The sequence below is a fragment of the Dromiciops gliroides genome, chromosome 2 (assembly GCF_019393635.1).
Source record: "Dromiciops gliroides isolate mDroGli1 chromosome 2, mDroGli1.pri, whole genome shotgun sequence".
NCBI classification, from domain to species: Eukaryota; Metazoa; Chordata; class Mammalia; order Microbiotheria; family Microbiotheriidae; genus Dromiciops; species Dromiciops gliroides.
The window spans coordinates 147,571,353-147,592,734 of NC_057862.1; the positions used below are offsets into that span (position 1 = coordinate 147,571,353).

The 21,382-nt window shown below is 41.3% G+C and overlaps 1 protein-coding gene across 13 annotated transcripts in view; it reads right to left on the reverse strand.

Annotated features, from left to right (window-relative positions):
* Positions 1-4,626: 4,626 nt before the first annotated feature.
* Positions 4,627-21,382, reverse strand: part of CSNK1G1 (casein kinase 1 gamma 1) — a 248,881-nt gene continuing 232,125 nt past the window's right edge. For 3 of the 13 annotated variants that reach the window (XM_043983272.1, XM_043983269.1, XM_043983270.1), the window contains 5 exons: positions 18,192-18,305; positions 13,418-13,524; positions 10,218-10,244; positions 9,722-9,745; positions 4,627-5,017 (listed from right to left, as the gene is read on the reverse strand). In XM_043983272.1, the coding sequence (XP_043839207.1) occupies positions 4,963-5,017; positions 9,722-9,745; positions 10,218-10,244; positions 13,418-13,524; positions 18,192-18,305 (327 nt within the window). In that variant the 3' untranslated portion in view covers positions 4,627-4,962. The remainder of the gene's footprint in view (positions 5,018-9,721; positions 9,746-10,217; positions 10,245-13,417; positions 13,525-18,191; positions 18,306-21,382) is intronic. The other 10 variants (XM_043983275.1, XM_043983274.1, XM_043983279.1 and 7 more) reach the window with 7 other exon arrangements.

Here is a 21,382-nt window from a genome sequence, read left to right on the forward strand (position 1 = left end):
TGAAATTCCTACTTTGTGGTTAAACACTGCTCAAAACTTCAAGTACCCTCAAAAGGGACACATCTTCCTTTCCTTTAAAAAATACAAAAGCAAAAATAAAGTAAAACCAAAATAATCACACTTCAGATTCCAAACTGATCCTTCGTGGTGAAGACCCTAGGAGTTGGGGCTAAGCCATCCATAAGGCTTGTGTGCAGGTTGACTGGGCCCTGGTTTGTCTGTGGAAAAGCAGCTTTCTTCAAGGCAGTGCCTTTGTTTTTAAAGCACACACTGATGACAGAAAGGGAGACCAATCAATCATTCTGACTCTCTGGACTCCTAGGCTTGGTCATATTCACCTTGAATATGAAATATAACCCTTAGGGGTCTGATAGTAGTAGTAGCAGCAACCCAGGAGAGGGGCAGTGTTGGCCTTGGTGGATTCTAACTGCTTCACAAAGGCTGCATTGCATGCTCTAAACCCAGGGAACCCTGGCCCATCTCCTGCTCTGACATTTGATACTAGTCAGGCTGGCTAACCTGGTATGGAAAACTGGCTTAAATGCAGGAAAAGGAGAGGCCTAGAAAAAGTGGCTAGGGGTAGTGGGAGGAGAGGAACAAAGGAGGTCTTGAGTGTGTGCATGCCTTGGCATAGAGGTACACGGGGGGGGGTGTGGGGTGTGGGGGAAGACATGTTCCTCTTGGGAGATACTCTGTTGGAAGCAGTGCTTTTAAGAAATGCATGCCATGCTCACTGGGTGAGGAGGAGGGGTTATGTCTTACATTAAAAAAAAAAATTAAGGCTGTGATCCTTAGTAACCACTTTTAAGTAATGTTCCAAGTGCTGCATATTCTTGGTGTTAAAAAGCAGTTACTAACACTGAGAATCAACACTGAATGAGCATTATATGTACTTTTCCATTTAGCTATATTGGAAGCTGCTTTAAAAGGAGATACCTTTTCTGGCTAATGGGCAGCAGATGCTTTAACGCGTTTTCAAGTATACTGAGAATAAATAAGCAATCGCTACTCACATGCTGGAATCCTCCCGATAATGGCTGTCTACTGAAGCTGTTGTTTTACCTGCCCCTGCATTAGTCAGCTCTCCATGTGAGCCTACAGCAGGCACTGTTCTCTTTGACCGCCCCCACCCCAGCATACATACTCTCCCACAAAGAGCAGCCAGATAATGTTCCCTGAAGCCATCACAAAAGCAAGCTGACTGCTAGAGGGAGAAGCTGCTTGGTCTCCTGGGCCCCTAGTGTGGGGATCTCACCTCTTCTGGCACTCTGAAATAAGAAATCTCCCTGGTATGTGGGAAGCCCCAGAGCAGAACTGGGACAGGACCGGTGGTGATGGAATGATTCTTTTATGCTTAGGTTGCAGTTAGTTCCTAACTGCTCTGCTAACACGAGGAGAATGCTCTAAACTTGGCCCGAACAATGATGTAAGGCCATTTACCTGGTTCAGAGAGAACAGGTGAAGCCCCCTTGGGGTCAAAAGGTCTAGCTGGGGAGTTAAGGATTAGGAAAGGTGATGATGGAATCCCAGTACGACCTCCATTGATTTCAGATGCAACTAACACCAATCTGCATATACTTAGGTGAGTTTCAGAACTGTATTATAGGGTTAGCAGAAATCAATAAAGGGAGTTTCTGAAACTTAAAAGTTCTATCAGGAACGAATGTTTTTTGGTCAATCCCTGATGGCCAGAGAACAATTCAAATGACTTATTTAGAATCTGACTGACTGCAGTCTGGAATTAGATTAAAATCTTCACTGCAGACGGTTCTGGAATTTCACACTTTAAGAATTGTCTTTCTAGAGGCCGAATTGGTAGGCAATCACAGGGCTGGAGTGAAAGGAAACCCTGTTTCACCAGTGGAGGTATAGCTTTTCTAGCTACACAGGGAAGGGTGGTCCTAGTATTCACTGGAGGCAGGTCTCCCACAGTCAGTTTTTCATCAGCAGACCCCGTAACTCCTGAGTCTAGTTGCTTCTTCCAAGTGACAGTGGTGTATGACACCACTGCAGCAGAGGCCCTGGGCAGGCACGAAACATTACCAGGATGCTGGGGATCTAGCTCCTCACTTCTACACCTCTTTCATGAAAGCTAAATCTTCAGAGAGCATCAGAGGAATAGGTCATTGGGAAGGAGCCCCTCCAGCTATTTAGATCCCACCCCTCAAGAGCTACCCCTTAAAAAAAAAAATGCAAGACCCAAGAAAAGCCATCAACACATCTGCAGGTGGGTTTACCTGGTGGCCAGGCGAGGGTAGGACACTGCCTTTCCTTTTTTATTTTTTATTTTTGGTGAGAGGCACTTGGTTAGGGTTGAGATTGCCAGGCCACACCAGGCTCTTCTAGGATGTGCCCCCTTTTCTAGAATTCTCCTGGGTGCCTTTTGGCAGGTCCTTCTTTGGGAAGGGAGAAGGAAGGAGTAGTTAAAGAATTGCATATGCACCAATTTAAAATCAGCACAAAGCTGTATAAGTCTTAGAAACTGGGGTATGACCACCAGGTAACAGGGCAAGGAAGTGAAGTCCCAAACATTCAAAGTCTTCTGGGGGGATATGGAGGAAACAAGGAGCCTCCCTCCCACTCTGCATTTCACATATAGAAAGATTTCTTGCTAAACTAACAAAAAGAAAAATCACAATTATTATCTGAGCTACACAAAGAAGAAGTCAGTGAAGCTCAACTCCCAGCCCAGGTCTTCCTGGGGCAGCTGGAGCCCCACTATGGCTCTAGCCAGCACTGCTTCTGCTCCGTTCAAGTAAGGCAACAAGAGAGACTTGGTAGCAGAATGTGGCTAACTACTAGAAACTACCTCCACACCTGGAAGTTCAAAGGTCCACCCCAAATTTGGAGGCCAGGATCTTCATGTGACAAAAATCTTAAGAGCAAGGGATGCCACCTTCTTCACAGAGAGCACTCTCTCTAGCTCTTCTGCAGCAAGAGACTAGGCTAGGCTGGGAAGGGAGAAGGGGAATATTTCCCTCCCCTTCATCCTCCCCAAAATAAGACCCTTCCCTGACAAAGATAATTCTTCTCCCCCCTGCCAATCAGTCTATGATGCTAGGCCGAATCATCACTTTCTTATCTTCGTCTTGGACAAGCCACTGAATTCCAATGAAAATCTAGAATGAAAATACTAAATCTAGATTATGCCCTGTTCGCGAAGGAAGTGGAAGAGCTGAGCCCCTTCCCAGTGGTGTGTCAGCATGAAATGATGGTGTGCAGAGTATTTTGAGTGGAAGGAGACCTAGTTTCTCCATCATTCTCTGTCTCCTGTCTAGGCTCGCTGGTCCCACCCATCCTATAAGTTATCCCTGCTATAAATGGACAAAGTGATTTAAAATCTTTCCCTATAGTTCCCTTTTCCTCAAGGTTTTCCAGAACCAAACGATCTTGCCTTACCCACTTATTCCAGTGTTTAATTTCTCGACACTGTTTCTTGCTGCTAGCTAGCTTTATTGACCTGCCTAGAGAGGTGTACACAGGCTTAGCTTACAGCAGTGTTAGGCAGATCACATGGTCTACAGTCTGGCTGCAAGGGCAGCCTGGTAAGCAGCTGTGGTCTATGCCAGGCCTCATTTCAGCTGCTGACAAACATCCCCAGTTTCATTCCACAGTCAGAAGGCAAAGAACAAGTCCACTCCTTTCCTTGCCACGCTGACTTTCCTCCTCGGTTTTTTCTCCCCACAGAAATGTGTGGTAGTGCTTATTTCAGTTTTACCCCAGTGTCATCTGGAAGTCACAGTTATCTAGCCAGAGAGGACCCATGCTGTGTGAGAAGCAAAACGTTTTTTATTTCGTGGTTGGTCACCTGCTTCTCTAGAATAATTCATTTAACCGAAGTTACTCTTCAGTCCAATCTAGCTTGTCTTATGTGCACACGAGTGAGGGCCTCCGAACTGTCAGGTCACGAGGCTCTGGGAGGGACATTCGACAGCTGAGAAGTAGGACTGGAAATTCAAGTATGGCTCCTTACAGACCTTGCCAATCTGAGCGAGATGAGTCAGATGGCTTGAGGTTTGGCTTCTTTTTTTCTGAGTACTGAAGACCAAGATCCTTTTGTTGAGAATGTTCTCTGGACCCACGTTTCTCCCTCAGTGGCTGCACTAGCCCCACTCCCTCCACAAAGAAAAAGTAAAACCCCAAAATAATCAGACACAATATGCATCTGCCATGTTATTAAAAAAATTAAAAGTGCAATAAGGTCAATTTTTCTTTTCCAAAACAATTTGCACTGTCCTATTACTGTTGAGAGAATAGTGCTTGTTCACCAAGAAAGCCAAGAACACCAACTCTACAGGGACAGGAGATTGCAAATTTCTCCCAGCTTGTCTGCTAGACAAATAGGGAGGGAAAGAGGGAAGGAACCAGCATCCTATGGCCAGACCAGGGATCAGTGACAGCACAGATGAACAGAAAGAGGACTTCAATTACAGGAGCCTGGAAGGTGGAGGACATCTTTCTCCAGCTCCAGGCTTGCCTTTCTCCCACTTGTTAGCTGCCTACCCTGTCTGGGGAAGGTCCTCTCATCCTACCTTCAGAATATAAAGCCTTTACTTATTAGTCTTTTCATTGGAGGAGGGAAAGGCAGAGCACAGGAGTAAACTGAGGAAGAGAATAGTAGTCAAGTTTTTGTGAATGACACCTTCACTGTAAACAATGGGAAGGAGAGTCAACTAGGCAGCCCCAAGTGCAAGCAGTGGTGGAGCCACCTGGAGTCTGGATCCCACAAAGAGCCTCCGGCTTGTAATTAAGCGGTGACCCGATTCAGCACTGGCCAACCCCATGCTGGCTTCCTCTGGGGCATCTGTTTTCTTCTCTTTTTGGTTTTTGATCTCCACCCTCTCCTCTTCCACTCTCCTCCCAGAGAGGAGTCCTTTCTAACGAGCAATGGCAGGAGCTGCAGGTGCAACTGAAGAGTCCCCAGGGATTGGGGGAGGGGAGGGGACTCCTGGGAGGCACTGGTCACTTGTGGCGCTGGGCAGTCTTCTTCCTTTTCCTCTTAAAGAAACAGCAGCACCTGGAGCACAAAGGACAACACAAGTCAGCTGATGGCCTGGAGCCCCAACAGACACCTGCTAACTCTCTGAATGGTGAGTGGTGGGCTTCTCTCCCCTCACCAGTGGGGATGGGAACCTGCCACAAAGAGCATGCAGGACAGGTGTCTGCTGGAAATCTGAAGACATGACTGTTCTGTCTCAATCTGGAACTACCCGATCTATTTCCCCCCACACTAACGTAAAGGTAGGGTACCAAGTGCCATGAACTTGGAGGGACTGGGGGGTAAAGGCTTGTGCCTCTTCTAGCTCTCATAGGTCCTTTTGCCCTTTTGCCTTTCTTTGTAACAGAATTAGGCCTGGGAATTTGTTGGGCCGTTACACCCTGCTTGCATCTTTTCTTTGAGCAGCAAAACTCTTTGAGACTGGTGGCACGGACCATCTACAGGTATTGTTGGCAAAGAATGACCTGAGGCACACAAATCTCACTGAAAGCAGATGCTTGAAGCTCTTGCAGAATCTAATGGACAACGGAGGACCTCTTGGTAGAGAGACCAGGAAAAGTTCCAGCTCGGAATGGGGGGCCTCTGAAAATGCTATTAGTAGTGAACAAAGAAAAAAAAAGGAAATAAGAATGCCTTAATACTGCTTTTAAAAATCTATTGGGGATCATCGGTCTGACAATTGATTACTGAGTGACAGTGAATAAGGCAAAATGTAGCCTTCCCTAGACTTCAGCTGATGTTCCATATTATCTTTAAAAACCAGTCATGTTTAGGATTAAGGGTGAAACACCATGCTGAGTGTAGGGCCAGCTTCCTTTGCTGAACCCTTGAGTGCCAACTGATGGTGCTGATCATAGGAAATACCCTTTGCCTGAGGCTCACTCCTGTCCCCTACCTCCTCTTTATTTCCTTGTTGCAGGAACAAAGAGGAAAGTCATTTTTGCAGTGAATGAGAAGTCCAGAAGTGGGATGGTGAGGGCAGTGGTGGGGCTGGTGGAGGAGCCTCCTTCCAGGGTGGTGAAACACAGAAAATGAAAATGTCAGGTGGGGAAAGTAGAGGAAGGGAGAAAGTCATGGGATGGGGAAAAGTTGTATTACAGACAGAATTCAGACTTGCTAATAACTGAAAAGAAAATCTTCAAGGGTAATTAAAGTTGGCTCTCTTAGACTTTTAATTTTGGGTTTATTGCTCAGAACATTGATGTTAATGGAATCAGATATTTGCTACTTCTTTCCCACCACTGCTAAATTCTTGGTGGTTAAGACCCCATATTTGATTCAGAAACCTTGGAGATAAAAGCCAAATGCAAATCTTCCTGTAAAAGAGGTCCTCACAAATCTCTGAACTTGGGCTGAGCTCCCTAAAACTCTATCTCTTTGAAAGTACATCTAAGTACATACTGAAAAAGAACATTAAGGCTGCACTTTTATACATGGGATTTTTGAAGGAAAAATGTGTTCTACATACCTGCCGATGTGGAGTAGCCACATAGGGACCCAAGTTAAAAACAAAAAAAACCCTCTTAAGACATTTCCCTCCCCCCAAAGGAACGGGTACTCAAAACTTCAACAGAGGAAAATGCTTAGAATTGGAAATTAATAATTAATCAGGGACAAGTACTAACCATCTCAATGTAAAAAAACTGGTAAGAACTTAAAGAGAATTTTAGAGTCCTTTCAAAAGGTTTTCACCAAGTAGTATCAATGATATTTGTCGTTTACTCTTACTGGGTGATAGTACAACCTTTAGAAAATCATGGGTGTTGGGGGCAACTAGGTGTCGCAGTGGATAAAGCACTGGACCTGGATTCAGAAGGACCTGAGTTCAAATCTGGCCTCAGACACTTGACACTTACTAGCTGTGTGACCCTGGGCAAGTCACTTAACCCCCACTGCCCTGCCCCTCCCCCAAAAATCATGGGTTCATACGCATTAAGTTTTAAAATAATGACCAAGCAACCTTTGGTGACTTAATGCTTGGTCAATGTTGACTGTAAGGTTAATTAAGTGTGAAAGGTGGAATATGAACAAATATTAGCATTTATTTTCTGAACTTAAAGTGACCATCCAGGATTTAGTTAAATAGGACAATTTAAGTTGCATGGGGTTGATATTTTAAATTGTTAATCAGATTTCATCTAACTGTCCCATCATGACCTAATGTTTGATGCTAAATTCAACTACCTGTAGAGGATAATGGCATAGCTGAACCACTGAATTTGAATATATGGCTCTAAAGAGCTGGGATAGGTTAATCTAATTGATTTTGTCTATTTAGTGAAGATGCAACATGCATCTTTTTTTTTTTTTTTAAATCCTTACTGGATAGAATGCTAGACCTGTAAAGAAGAAGACCTGAGTTCAAATTCAGCCTTGAACACTTATTAGCTGTGTGACCTTGGGCAAGGCACTTTTAGAAAAAAAAAATCTGTCTGCCTCAGTTTCCTCCTCTGTAAAATAAAGATAATAACAGCACCTCCTTCTTGGGGTTGTTGTGATCAAATGAGCTATTTTTAAAAAGCATTTATGAACCTCAAAGTTCTATACAGACACCATCATCATCACCACCACCACCACCACCAACCATGTAAAGACTACTCCCCACAATCTATTTTTCTCTTCCTTCCTTATTTTCTGTCAATACACCTACCAAAGGAGTTAATGAGGATAGCAGAGAAGTCCTACTTATTAGATATTAGACACCAGATATCACCAAATCACTTCATGTAGGCATTACCACATCTCAGAAAAGAATGAAGAAGCTCAGTGTGATTTTCTCTAAATCAATTCCCTGTGCCTCAAAGATCATACAGATAGCTTTTGGTTCCAAATACACCAAGCAGACTCCAAGCAGCCTTGTCAATTGCAAGCTTTTCCCCAGGTTTCCGAGCCTTGATTTAATGGAAAGAGGGATGGATCTGGAGATAAGGATCCAAGAATCAAATCCTGACTCTTCTACTGACTGTCTGTCACTTAGGGCGAATCACAGTTTATCTGGGCCTTAGTGTCTTCATTTGTCAAATGAGGGAAATGAGGTGAGTTCCAAGGCCATGTCTAAGCTCTAAATCTATGACTCTTCAACTTGATTCGCTCTATCCACTTCTACTCGCCCATGGAGACTGGGAATAATCCCACAGCGTGCCTCCTCCTTACCTATCCAGATCCTTCAACAGCCAGCTCCAGTTCCAGATCTTCTGTGAAATCCCACTCAAACCAGTAGTTTCTCCCCTCCTCTGACATCCCATAGGATGTACTGTCTGGACCATTCCTTTGGCACTTATTCGTTGCCTCATATCATTGCTTGGCTTTTCCTGAATATACGTCTTTCAACTGATTGAAAACTCCTTGAGGGGCAAGAAATATAAAATATCTTGCTTCTTTGTATATCCCTCAGCACCTAACACAATGTTGGGCAAACAACAGATACTAAAAATGTTTGCTGATTCAGGGAAATATGACTGACATCTCAAGGGAGAGATGGAACATGACAAAGTCAGACTTACAAACATTGATCTGCTCAGAAAAGAGTAAGGGGTCAAATTCACTCATGGATGTCCCCAAATTAAGATTTCTACCCTCAAAACACCCATTTTTGTATTTCATTATTACTCCCTCCCCCTTCTCTTCACAAGATTTGTTTTTCTATTTCCTGGCCAACACAGTGCTTCAGTTGGCTTGGTCAGTAAGGGTTCAGGAGAGGATGCCCATTGGTCATTGGTCATTGAACACAAGCAAAAACAAAGCAGTCAAAAGGGTGTGCCCATTGTACAGAATGTGACCCCCTGTGCATGCAGACAATGTGGAAGAGATACAACCCCAGACTACAACAGACAGACAAGCTCAGGAGAGGCTGGGAGGACCTCAGGCAATGTCCAGGGAGAAGGCTGGTAGGGAGGAAGACCACCCAACCACTCAGTAGGAACATTCCTCACCACACATGGATTCTTTAGCACCTCCATATTTTTCAGGTACCCCCTTTCGCATATTCTATGTTACTTCCCAGGAAAAATTCTAGGATTTTTTGCCCAGCACAAAAAGGCCAGGTAGGGCTCAGTATTTTAGCACCTTACTCCACCCGAACTGGTTCTTGGCTAAATGTTCTGTGATCTTACAGAGATGGAGTCATTAAAAAAATTGTCCTTTCCTTCCTTGGAAGAGATCCCTCAGTGAGTCAAAACCTGGGTCTTAATTTTCTCAATGAACCCAGAAACCCCCCAAACTCCTAGATAGTGGAACCTGTTGACAATCAACAGAAGCCCCTGATTTTTTCAAAGAAGCAGATTTCCATGCTAGAGACCCTGACATATCATTTAGGCAAGGCATCATCCTTCCCATTTTTAATTCCTTTGTTGTGAGGAATAATCCTTTGGGGGGAGACTTAGTAGTTATGACTCCCCAGCTCTGTCCATCTCCTTCTGACATTATCTGGTCATGTTAATTTGGGGGGGATATACTAAGCCAAAAAAAAAAAAAGGGAATGAGAATTTTTTTAGGGGGGTGGGTTTTGAATGCATACACAGGACAGCCTAATTTCTGGGTATAGGCTTTCTTTGTCTACCCCCATCCCCACCTTGTGGATATAATTCCCCAGATTGGATAATTATGGCACAGGGTGGCATTTTGAAGCAATTCAGTTTTCCTAAGTCACTTTTGTTTGGTTTTGCCAATCCCAGTCTAGTCTGGTCCGCTCCCCTTGCATGTGGACTGGAGAGAGGGACTCACCACAAGTTGAGCATTTTCAGGCAGCTACAGAGAGTGTGTAAAGAGAAAAACACAGAAAGGAAAAGAGAGAGAGAGAGAGAGAGAGAGAGAGAGAAAGAGAAAGAGAGAAAGAAAGATTAGTTCACAGAGGTGAGATGGAAGTGAGTTACTGTGAGCCATGCAAACATGCAGTGCACATCTGACTTTAGCCTAACTCCTCCTCAAGGAGAAGGAAGAGGGAACAGGTCAGGGGAGATCTAGGCTACTTAGTCAGTACCTGGCACAAGCATTGAGACGGTAGAATCTCAGTGAAGGACAGGGCAAAGGGGGAGGAGTTGGGGGGAAAGGCCAGTGTGGGCCATCAGGGAAAGCTCACTGTTAGGAGATGGAAGGGAACCTGAACTACTGAGGAGGGCAAATGGTGCTGCTTGGAAACCAAAGCAGTCCAAAGGTTGTTTCTTAGGCCTTACAAAATGCTAGCAGGTTAGCTTTATGATAGAAAGTAGGAATATCTCACCTTTCTATGTTTCCTATTGATGGGTGCCTGTTTGGGAGAAGCTGTGAGTTAGTGCTTCCCCCACTAAGCATGTGAAAAAGATTTCAGATGAACTGGCTTCAAGTCAGTAATAGCAAACTGACTCAAAAAGAGATGGTAATGGACCTTCCTTTTGATTAAATCTACCATAAGCAAAATCATAATGATCTTCACTAGTCTCACTTGTTTTCTATAAATAAGGGACCCATGTCTGCTCCGTACAAGCCAACAGATCACCAAGATTCCTTATTTTACCCCAAACTCAAGTTGCTCCCCTATAAGAATACTCAAAACAGTATTTACGTCATGTGTCTTTATGGAAAAGAAGAAATCATACCCTTTCCTTTTGAAGGAAAGCCAAGACAATGTTATGTTTCTTTCAATTCCATACTGTAACATGGATGAGTATTCCAAAAGCAAATACTTGGGGGTAAAGTTCTGTAGTCCAGAAACTGCCAATGCCCCAAAGTATCAGAATCAATACAAAGCAAAATCTGCACTTTGCCCAAGAACAGGCAAGTGGTATCACAGCTGTCTTCACTAAGGGAATATGCATGGTGATCCAAACAATTCTAGCTGCTGCATCACCTTATATAGAAGAATGAACTTGTGGCTAAAATTACTCTAAAATTTTTCCTATAGTAAGCCAAAAAGAGTTAAGACAAAGTGGCATCCTATAGTTCTGTTAAGCAATATGTATTGGTCACTATGGTAAGAGTGGTAGCGATTAGCATATGAAATTCAAAAAAGTCTGGATAAATTTTAGAAAATAAAATTCAAAACCTGAGGATCTATAGATAATCTCAAATGGCTAAGCTGATTCTTTGGATGATCCATTCATTTATTCCTAACAGTGTTTATAGGAACTACTGTTCTTTTCACAGTGAATGACTCAATGGAACTTTCAGAAAAGTTTTTTCAAACTATTTCTATAATGTGGGGTTTTGACTATACCAATAAAGTCTACTATGGGAAGTTCTATATCACATATGCAAAACATACACGCATACACATACACACAATGTACAAGTTAACCAAAATGTAATGAAATGAGTGTGTTCCTTTGTGAGAGATGAATCATCCCATGGCATATATATATATTATATTTATGGGAAGCATAGAAAGTTTGTATCATACATGATGTGGGTTCACATCTAAACACAACAGCTAAGTGATGCAGTGGGTAAAGTGCTTGGACTGGATTGAAGAAGACCTGAGTTTAAATCTGGTCTCAGACATTTACTTAGCTATGTGACTCTGGGCAAGTCACTTAATCTGCCTGCCTCAGTTTCCCTTACTGTAAAATGGAATAATAAGAGCACCTACCTCTTGGGATAATGAGATTAAATTTGTAAAGTACTTAGTATATTGCCTGGCATCATAAGCACTTAATAAATGCTTGTTTCTTTCCATTCTTCTCTACCTCCTTCATTACTTTCTTCCTTTGTTCCTTCCTTCCTTCCTTGTAGAGATCAGGATGGCAGGAGTGAGAAACACTGTTGGCAATCCTAAAGGCACGGTGTCTGGGCCATAATGCAACATGCTGCTTTACACTGGCCTACTATAGCTTTGCAGGGGAAATGAAAACATGGTGAAAAGAAAACACTGCACGTTTCCTGAGAATAAGGAGATCCGTCCCTTTATAATGACAATGGTTTCCTACCAAAAACTACCTTTGGTTTGTCTCTTTAGTTTTGTGTGTGTCAATTACAGAGGCAGTGTGATGAAATGGACAGAGAACTTGCTTCAAAGCCAGTCAGAACTGGGTCTGGTCCTGCCTCCAACACATACTAAATGTGGGAAATTACTTAAGTCACTTAATCTAGGAAATTCTAGAGAATATGACTAGCAATTTTGTCATCTGGGACAGTACTCTTACCAGTGAAATCACAGGTCCTGTCCCTACCCCATATCTATGTCAATTGTGCCTCTTATAAACTGAAAAAGCATCAGGGACCCTTTGGTAGCAGACTGAACTGAATGTAAAGACCAGTGACAGAGAGAAGGCACTCAAATGGAGAACTGAAGCCCAATTCATCTTTAGTGGCATTCTGCCAGCTGAGAATAATGTCAGTTTCTAGGATTTGAAGGAAGGTAACTTCCAAAGCAAAATCTGTTTAGCAAACAACATCAAGAACAGAATAGGGAACTATGTTAAACCCATGTTAAGATGGGAGAAGAAAGCAGATATAGGTTAATGCTTTTTTTGGTTTGAAAATGCACTCAGACTGGGTTGTTTCTTTACTTTTATTCAAGCTATTGAGGGTCCAAGAGACTGCCCAGAACAAAACGAGCCTATTAATATGTTGTGCTTCAGAGAAGCAACCCAACTTGATCATTCATTTAGATACTAATCACTGAAGGGACTCAAAGGTTTCCATCCAAAGTTGGCCAGCACTGCCAAAAATAAATAAATAACCGAAGGGTAGACCTCCCCAAAAGACACTTGTTAGAATCCAAACTTGGCTTTGCTTTGTCATGGGGAAGAGGAAGCAAGGTGATGGAAATGATGTTTCCCCAATCCCTCCCAGAGTCACTCTACACCCCTGTCCTGAAGAACTTAAACATGGACCATGCAAAAGGAGTAAAGCTAGAAGGGAAATCGGTAAACATGCAGAAGAAGCAGAAAAAGGGCAAAGTGGTAACTCAACCATTCATGTTAATGAGACATACTATAAACTGCTTCCCTTCCAAAGATTCTTCTCCATCTAGAAACTCAGGGATTATTTATATAATCTATCTTGTTGTAGTCCTACTGCATTCAATTAGAAATATAGAAATATTTATAAAGGAAGAAATGGCAGTAGAACCCCTAATTGAAGACCACTATGGCCAACGATCTGATTTGGGGAACATTTCTGAACACATTCCACATGAATCAGGGAGGCCTGTTCTGTGAAGCCTGGGACTTCTTTATATATATAATGTGATCATTTCGATCCAGTAATTTTATCTGCCATGTGTTTTCTTGGCAAAAATGACATTTTGCAGGCATCACAGCTAAGAAAGATCAGCAATAGCAATAAGGTAACATGCAAAAGTACCCACCCCCAATCCCCAAAGTGCAGGATTGAAGAAGAAAGGCTATGGGAAACAAGCATCAAATATTCAAAGTGGAGGGCTAAAAGGAAAAAAAAAATCTGAATCCATGGTCAAAAAGCCCCCCTGAAAGATGAACGTACTTAGCTTCCTCCACTACCTCCACCTCGGCATGCGCTGTGATGGGTGCATTGGAGTGTGCTCCCGTTGGGTCATCGACGTTCAGCTCTCCATTCGTTGAGCTTACCACCTGAAACAAAAAGGCAGAGTGTAACAGAGCTCACTCTCTATAGAGCTGCCTGCCAGAACCAGGGAGCAAGCAGCCCTGCAGGGGGCTGGACACAGAAATACAAGGTGAGGCTTTCAGTTGGGCAGTTTCTATGTTGATAGTAAGGATTCTTTAGGAATGGTGTGTTTTAAGTATTTGAACGTGTAATAGATGAGAAGACAAATCCTAAACAATATTTCTGCTTGTGATGTAACAAATTACCAGAGTTTTCTCCTTGAGTGAAGTTTTGTTCAAATTAACCATGAAATTTTAAATGTCACAGTTTTTCTCTAAAGGTTAAATCAACTTGATGGATGATTTCTCTTTCATTTTGTAAAGCTATAATTACATGAACCCAGCAAACTGAAAATTAGACCTCAAAAAATGTTAAAATGAAGAAAGAAATAATATACTTAAGAAACAATGCATTCACAAACAATTTTCTTTAGAAACTTCTCTGGGGCTTTGGCCAGCTCCTTTTGAAGTTGTTCAAGTAACAGCTTAATTTTAAATTGTCTCAGTGTTGTGCCATTTTCCATAGACTATTCAATTAGGTTTTATTATTTTTATCTTGAACCTTGTTTATATGGGTGCCCAATAGTGCTAGATGGGATTCTCTGGATTCTTTATCACTTCAGACATCATGATTTAAAGATATGGAAACACTGCAAAGTAGAGCTGAATAACTCATATTATAACTCGTTATCTACCTCCAATCCCACCCTGGGACTATAAAGCTCCAATGGTAAGCCAACACTAGATAACAGGTACCTTGAACACCTCTCAACTGAGACACGGGTAAAGATATTTTAAAAAATAAATATTCCAGAAAGAAGAGTGAAGACGTTGCCTGGGGGTGGGGGGTAAGGTACGGGTGTGTTTGTTATCACAGTGGTATTACCCCAATGCTAGCAAAATATGTGAAATGAACACAAGAAAGCTAACTATGGTCATGACCACTGTCTTGGCCTTACTAGGCAAGCTACTATGCATAATTTTGTGTAACTTTTTCAAGAACAAAAAGAGTGGCTGTTATTTTGTAGCAGTCCATACTCACCACTGACAAAAGTCACCTGTAGCATGGCAACAGGCTTCACAAGAAACACCCTAACTGCTGCTTAGGGAAAGCACTTAAAACCTTGGGACTAAGATGACAGCATCCTAAGACTATCACATTTGGAAAGGGAGTCAGAAGAGATCTTGTCCTATCTGTACTTGAGTGCCCCCTAGAGTATTCCTGAAATGCTTAAAAACAGTTCAAAATCTGAAGAACTTGCTTAATTTTTCACCCTGATGTAGAATTGGTTAATTTTCTCATTTCTCATGCCTTCCACACACTACTTAGGCTGAAATCCCAACTGCATACCTGTGAAAAAGCTAAACAATCCCTCCTGTGAGCATCAGAACTTTAGGGAAAAAAGCGCTTCCCCAACAGCTCTGTAGAAACACCAAATGTCACAAGTCTATTGGACTAGAAGTTGTCAAAGCCGGAAAAGACAGGCTATAGCAATATTCACTTTCTGTAGGTGAGGATATTGAGGACCAGAGAGATGTAGGGACTAGTTCAAAGTTACAGTACAAGAGAGTGGAAGGGGGAAGAGCCCGGTCCAACGTTCTTGCCTCTGCAGCCTTCACTTGTGCTAGCAAAGCTGGAGGGCAGGGACTCTATTTTAGTTAGCTATGTGTGTCCAATGCCTAATACTGCCTTGCACATAGCAAGTATTTAATGTGTTTAAATGGAGTTGGAAAGAAGTTTATCCCATATTAAGGAGAACAGAAAGTGAGGCACAAATGAGTCAGAGGAAAACACGGAACAAAAACTAAGGCTTCTGCTCCTGGATATAATAAAAAATCACTACCACCTCCAGTGTACATTAAGTGCTGCCCTGTGAGCCTGCACTCTAGAATTCTAGGCTGGTCTGAGGGCATGGCCACCCACAAAATTCTTGTTTGAATGGTTCAGTAGACAAGGCACTGGGTTAAATGTCAAGACAGTCTATTTCTAGGACTCTGCCACTTACAACAACTGAGAACACAAGCAATAAGCAACTTCTTTCAACTTCAGTTTCCTATTCTGCAAAATGGAAATAATAACACTTGCCTCGAATACCTAATAGAGTTAATGTGAGAATTAAATGGAATTATGTGCATATATGTGCTTTTAAGAACTATAAGGCATTGAATAAATGTAAAGTATAATGATGATGACAAAAGTAATGAATCATCTCCCTAGTGCAGTTTCTAAGGCATAACAGCTAGAGTGAACTTATTTTTTAAGTTACCTTTTTTTTTTTTTTGCTTGACTTGCACATACCCATTTGCTGCTCTAAAATCAGTACTAGAGTTAACTTCACTTTCCCTTAAATTTCATATAGGACCAGGGGCAGGTAGGTGGCACAGTGGATAAAGCACTGGCCCTGGATTTAGGAAGACCTGAGTTCAAATCTGGCCTCAGGCACTTGAAACTTATGAGCTGTGTGACCCTGGGCAAGTCACTTAACCCTCATTGCCCTGCTCCCCCTCAAAAAAAATTCATATATGATGAGTGAGATGAGCAGAACCAGAAGAACACTGTACACAGTATCATCAACCTTGAGTGTATAACATGGTATTGTTGAGGAAGTGCTGCTGGAATTGGGCCTAGAAAGGCCGTAACTATAGAATCATAGTATCTCAAACTGGGAAGGAACCTCAGAAGTCCAAGGTTCTTGAATTGGTAGAATTCATTCAATCTCCACTTGAATACCTTCAGTAAGGCAACTGTACTTCCCCAAAGGCGGCTCCCTGCACTTTTGAACAATTATAATTGTTATGTATGTTTTCTCTTATATCAAGTTAAAGTCTGCCTTTCACACAATGCTCCTAGCTTCTGTCATCGGAGTCCAAGCAAAACAAGTTTTCTCTGTGGCAGGCCTTCAAATGTTGGGAGATAGCTATCACGTTCCTGCTATGTCTCTTCTCTTCCAGGCTACACCCCCTTTTCCTATCACTGATCCTCATATGGCATGGCATTAAAGTTCTTTTATAGTCTTGGTGGTTGTCCTTTGAATAAGCTCCAAGTTACTAGTCTTCATACAATGTGACACAAAACTGAACAGAATACTCCAGATGTTGTCTGACCAGAGCAGTCTATACAAAGTAGGAGTATAAATTTCTCTTATTATGAATGCTATGTTTCTATTAGTACATGTAAGATAAATCAGTTTTCGTTTCCATGTTACATTATTGAATCATGCTGAACTTAACAGTCTTCTAAAACTGCAATGTCTTTTTTACATTAAACTACTTATTGTTCAGACATTCCTCTTGCATTTTGTGATTTTTTTGAATCAAGTGTTTTAAAAAATCTAAATACAGAACTTTACATTTATTTTTTTATGAATTTAAAATAACCAGTACCAGACACAAGCACAAACACAAGTGTGCCAGATGAAATTTAGTGGCACTTCCTTCTTATGGACCAAAGGTAGGATTTTATTGTGGGATAAAGTAGGGTAGGGGTGAAGACAAGGGGATAAGGGGGAGAAATGATATATGAAACACTGAATCTTAAATCAAACTCAATATAAAAATTAAAATTCCACATTTGGAAATCTCATCAAATTGTATATTCCCCAGGCCACCAGTGTATGTGTTCTTCATAGTTTTTCTAATCTATCAAATCATAACAGAGAATGTGCTACAGTATTCCCAACTTCATGTCAAGGACAACAACCTAATTCCAAATTGAATTATTACTTCTCTGAGAGCTCAAACAGAAAATATACCAAGATGGGGTTCTTACAAGAGGGTGCTCCTTGATGTAAGTACATAGTAACCAATGTGGCTAACCAGCAATGTGAGAAAAGGATAAGGAATAAAGTTAATATAATCAGTGATGAAGAAAACTTAAGGAGTTGGTCTTCTCAGTACTCAAGAAGTACTAGGGCATCCAGGTAACCGAGATGACATCAGAAATATACTGAGGTATCTCATCTGAAAAAAATTTTTTTTAACTAGACAGGAAAAGAAAGAACTCATTCTCTTGAATACCTAGTTGAAAATATACCAATGGTACATTCTTATACAAGAGTACATGTCTGTGTGATCACTGTTGAGCAAGCCTCATTTAACCTATGGTTATAGCTAACCAGTGAACACTACTTATAAAGACTAGTGTGCCCTAAGGTTGTCTTGGGGCAACGTCTCACACTATCATGATGTATTCAGGGTTCTCCACTCCCAGTCCAGTTTTTGACTGGCTAACACTAATTCAACTCTTTAACCTTCAAATGTCTTTTTAAGTTCAGACTTATGTTTAAAACGGCCAGGCTATCCTGAAAGCAGATTATATAGTTTATCATGGAAAGTTTATATCATGTAGTTTATCTTTCTGTGTTACAAAACTGAGTCAATCAGAAAACATTTGAAATTGTAAGGATGCTAGTTGTTTACTGACATCCCTATATTTCCCTGACAATGCCTAGGAGTGAGATCAACATCTCGATAAGCTCAATTAAGCCAAAAATATGGATAGTTCTGCCCAAAATATGAAGAACAGCTTACCCTTGGGTAGGAGTTTCCATTCCAAAGACAGAAGAGATTCAGAAGCATGCCAACATTCCAAAAGCCAAGCTAGGAAGGTCAGAAAAAGGCAATAAAGGCAATACCTGCACTGATCCCCCATGCCGGTCTGCAGCCAAGTGAGAAGTCAGGTACGAGGTATTTGTCTGCCGGCTGGGCTGGATTTCCCACTCTCCTCGACGATCTGTCGATGCATTCTGCTAGGGCATTAGGAAGCATGAGAGCAATATATAGAAGGAAAGGTGAAGCCACAGCAAGCAATGACAAAAATCAAGTTAATTAGACGTATTCTTCCTGTAATTGTGGGTTTTGTTTTTATTTTTCTTTTAATTAAGAACCCCTGCAAAGCACTGAGGAAAAGTTAGTTTGCTACATTTTTTTTCAGCAAAACCAGCCAACACATGACTGCCTTCCCCAAAGGAAAAAAAAAGCTCTCTTAAGTTTCTGTATTAGTAGCATTTGAATAGCAATTGCAATATATTTACAAATGATTTCACTGATTAAAAATCTATCCAGAGAGGCACTAAGTAATTCCATTAATTTCCAGCACTGAGGATACCAACACAATGCCTTCTCCTCACAGTAGGGCATGACATTCAAAAGCATCCTCTATATGGTGTTTTATTAAGGCAATATGGATATAATTCATGAATGTACAGTCTCTTCCTGAAGAAAGAGCAGGTTTCCTAATCAAATGCAGGCATACTTCCCAAGAATATGGAAGGATGAGATAAAGCCTCCAATGATTTTATCATTCCTTTAGCCAATAGCCTCTGGTATGGATTTGGAAAAAGTTTAACTACTCACTTTAATGTGGATTACTTTCTTCTAGAAAGCAAAGGGAGGATCCTTTCCTAGGAAAGGGAGAGCCTTCAACTCAAACATCCCTGGACTCTGCTTTCATCTTTGAAACGAAAAGGCTGGCATTCCTGGCTCTCTTCTCTCCGCCTTTTCCTGTTTTTCACATCTCATACTAGTCTGATCTTGCTCATTCGTGTTCTTTGTTTTTGATGATTTTGTTTAGGTGCCTCTTCTCCTGGGCCAGATGGCTGAGGAGGTGTTGCTCTGCTATAACAGCACTAGAGCTCCATGAAGATGAAAAATAAGAAGTTGGAGAGGCAGCCATGAGGGATTAGTAAATCAGATTTTAATTGCTGCTGATACAAACAGTAGCAGGGGGTCAGGAAGTGATAACTGCTGCTCTGCATGGAAGCCATTTTTTAATGTTATAAATCCTAGAAATGTACAGAGCTGTAAATGTTGAGTTCTATAAAAAAGAAAGAAGGAATGTGTCAGGGTGTAATGGTTTGAGGCTTTACATTTTCCCTAGCAGATTCTAAATCAAAGACAAGTGCTACTGGCAGCTTACACCCAGAGGTCACCATAATGCTAAAGCTCTTTCTACCCATGGAAAAGGGAACTATTTTGCTCACCCTCTCAGTTAATGGAATCCGAAGTCACAAGGGGAAAGAATACTATAAATTATCCTAGCCTGGGTAAGTCTGTTGTCCCTAAGTGGACAAACCAAGTGCATAAAGAAGGGTTCACTATGGGTCAGATAAGAAAAAATGAAAGGCTTCCTAAATATTCCCTCTCTCTAATTACTTTAGATAACAGATGACTGAAAGTATGACCTCCCAAATTATAATTTGAAACACAGCATACCAATCACAATAATTCTATAGTGTTATAGTTTTGAATTATTTGACAAGACATAATTTCATTCATCCTTAGATTCTATGTGATAAATAGAGGTCACAGGAATACATAATGTAATAGATAAAAATTCTTCTCACATTCAGAAGAGATATTTGTAACGAGTTTAAAACAAGTCTTCCACTTTTTTTCCCCAGGGCAATGAGGATTAAATGACTTGCCCAGGGTCACACAGCTAGTAAGCGTCAAGTGTCTGAGGCTGGATTTGAACTCAGATCCTCCTGAATCCAAGGCCAGTGCTTTATCCACTGTGCCACCTAGCTGCCCCCCCATTTTTATTTTATTTTTTTTGCGGGGCAATAAGGGTTAAGTGACTTGCCCAGGGTCACACAGCTACTAAGTATCAAGTGTCTGAGGCCAAATTTGAACTCACAACCTCCTGAATCCAGAGCTAGTGCTTTATCTACTGCACCACCTAGCTGCCCCAAATCTTGCACTCTTAATGAAAATGATCTTTCCCTCTTTGGACCTTTAACCTAGCATTTGGAGCGAATACTTGAACACAATGAGATCTACCACCAAGAAGGAAAACAAAATGTTTTGGGGTTTTTTTGGTTTGTTTTGAGTCCCATGCAGCTTTTACTTTGCCAATGAATTCTCCCCATTTTGTATTTGCTTTAGGAAACAAAAAATGTAAAGATCTATAGCGAAATGTTTATAGAACACTTCTATTTCTAATGTTGGACATGAAAAACTTGGATTATTTGGTTTTATTTGCAATTTTAATAAAATACAAATTGGAACTTTGATTGATGTCATTGCCTACTTTTCACATTACATATTTGCTCCTGCTAACTAGTAAAATCAAAAGTTTACTCAAAGAATTAAATTATGTTATTAGGAAAGGCAGCATGGAGTAGCATATAGAGAGCTGGTCTCAGAGTCAGGAAAACTTGAGCTTAAGTCCTGAGTCTGATGCATCTAGGCTTGTCTGACACTGAGCCAAGTCACGACCCCACAAGTGTTCTAGGCCACTTTGAAGGGAAAGAGGTTGCAGAGATGCTGCAGACCTCCACTGATCAAAAGAAAATTTACTCACTGGGTATTTTCTATACCTATGAAATAGTTTTTTGTTTGTTTTTAAACAAACAAACAAAACCCAATTGTTACTGCTATATATGAAAACATAGAAGTGTATAGGAAGGATTACATATTATCGGTTTCATTTGAAAATAATTTCAAAATGCATCCTAAGGGCAGATATTGCTCTATAAGCAATAGAATATTTTTCTTTTAAAGAGAAAAAAATGTTAGCATTCCACATGGCTTCAATACACATTTTCCACTCTGGCAGCACAAAAACTGATGACGCACTGTTCTCAATATTTTATAAATCAACTGAAGGCAGCAAACCCTGAAAGATCAAAGTGAGCTTGGGGGCCAGAGCTGGTTTATCACCCAGGGTTCTACTGTCACTGTAATGGCAAATTGCTGGGGCTACTACAGCTTCCATGTCCCAGAAAGATTTGTTCTGCATCTAGGGTTTGTGGAAAGAAAGTCATTTGCCAAAGAGAGGACTGTGTGGTGTGGAGAAATAAAAGGCTAGTCTTGAAGCCAGGAT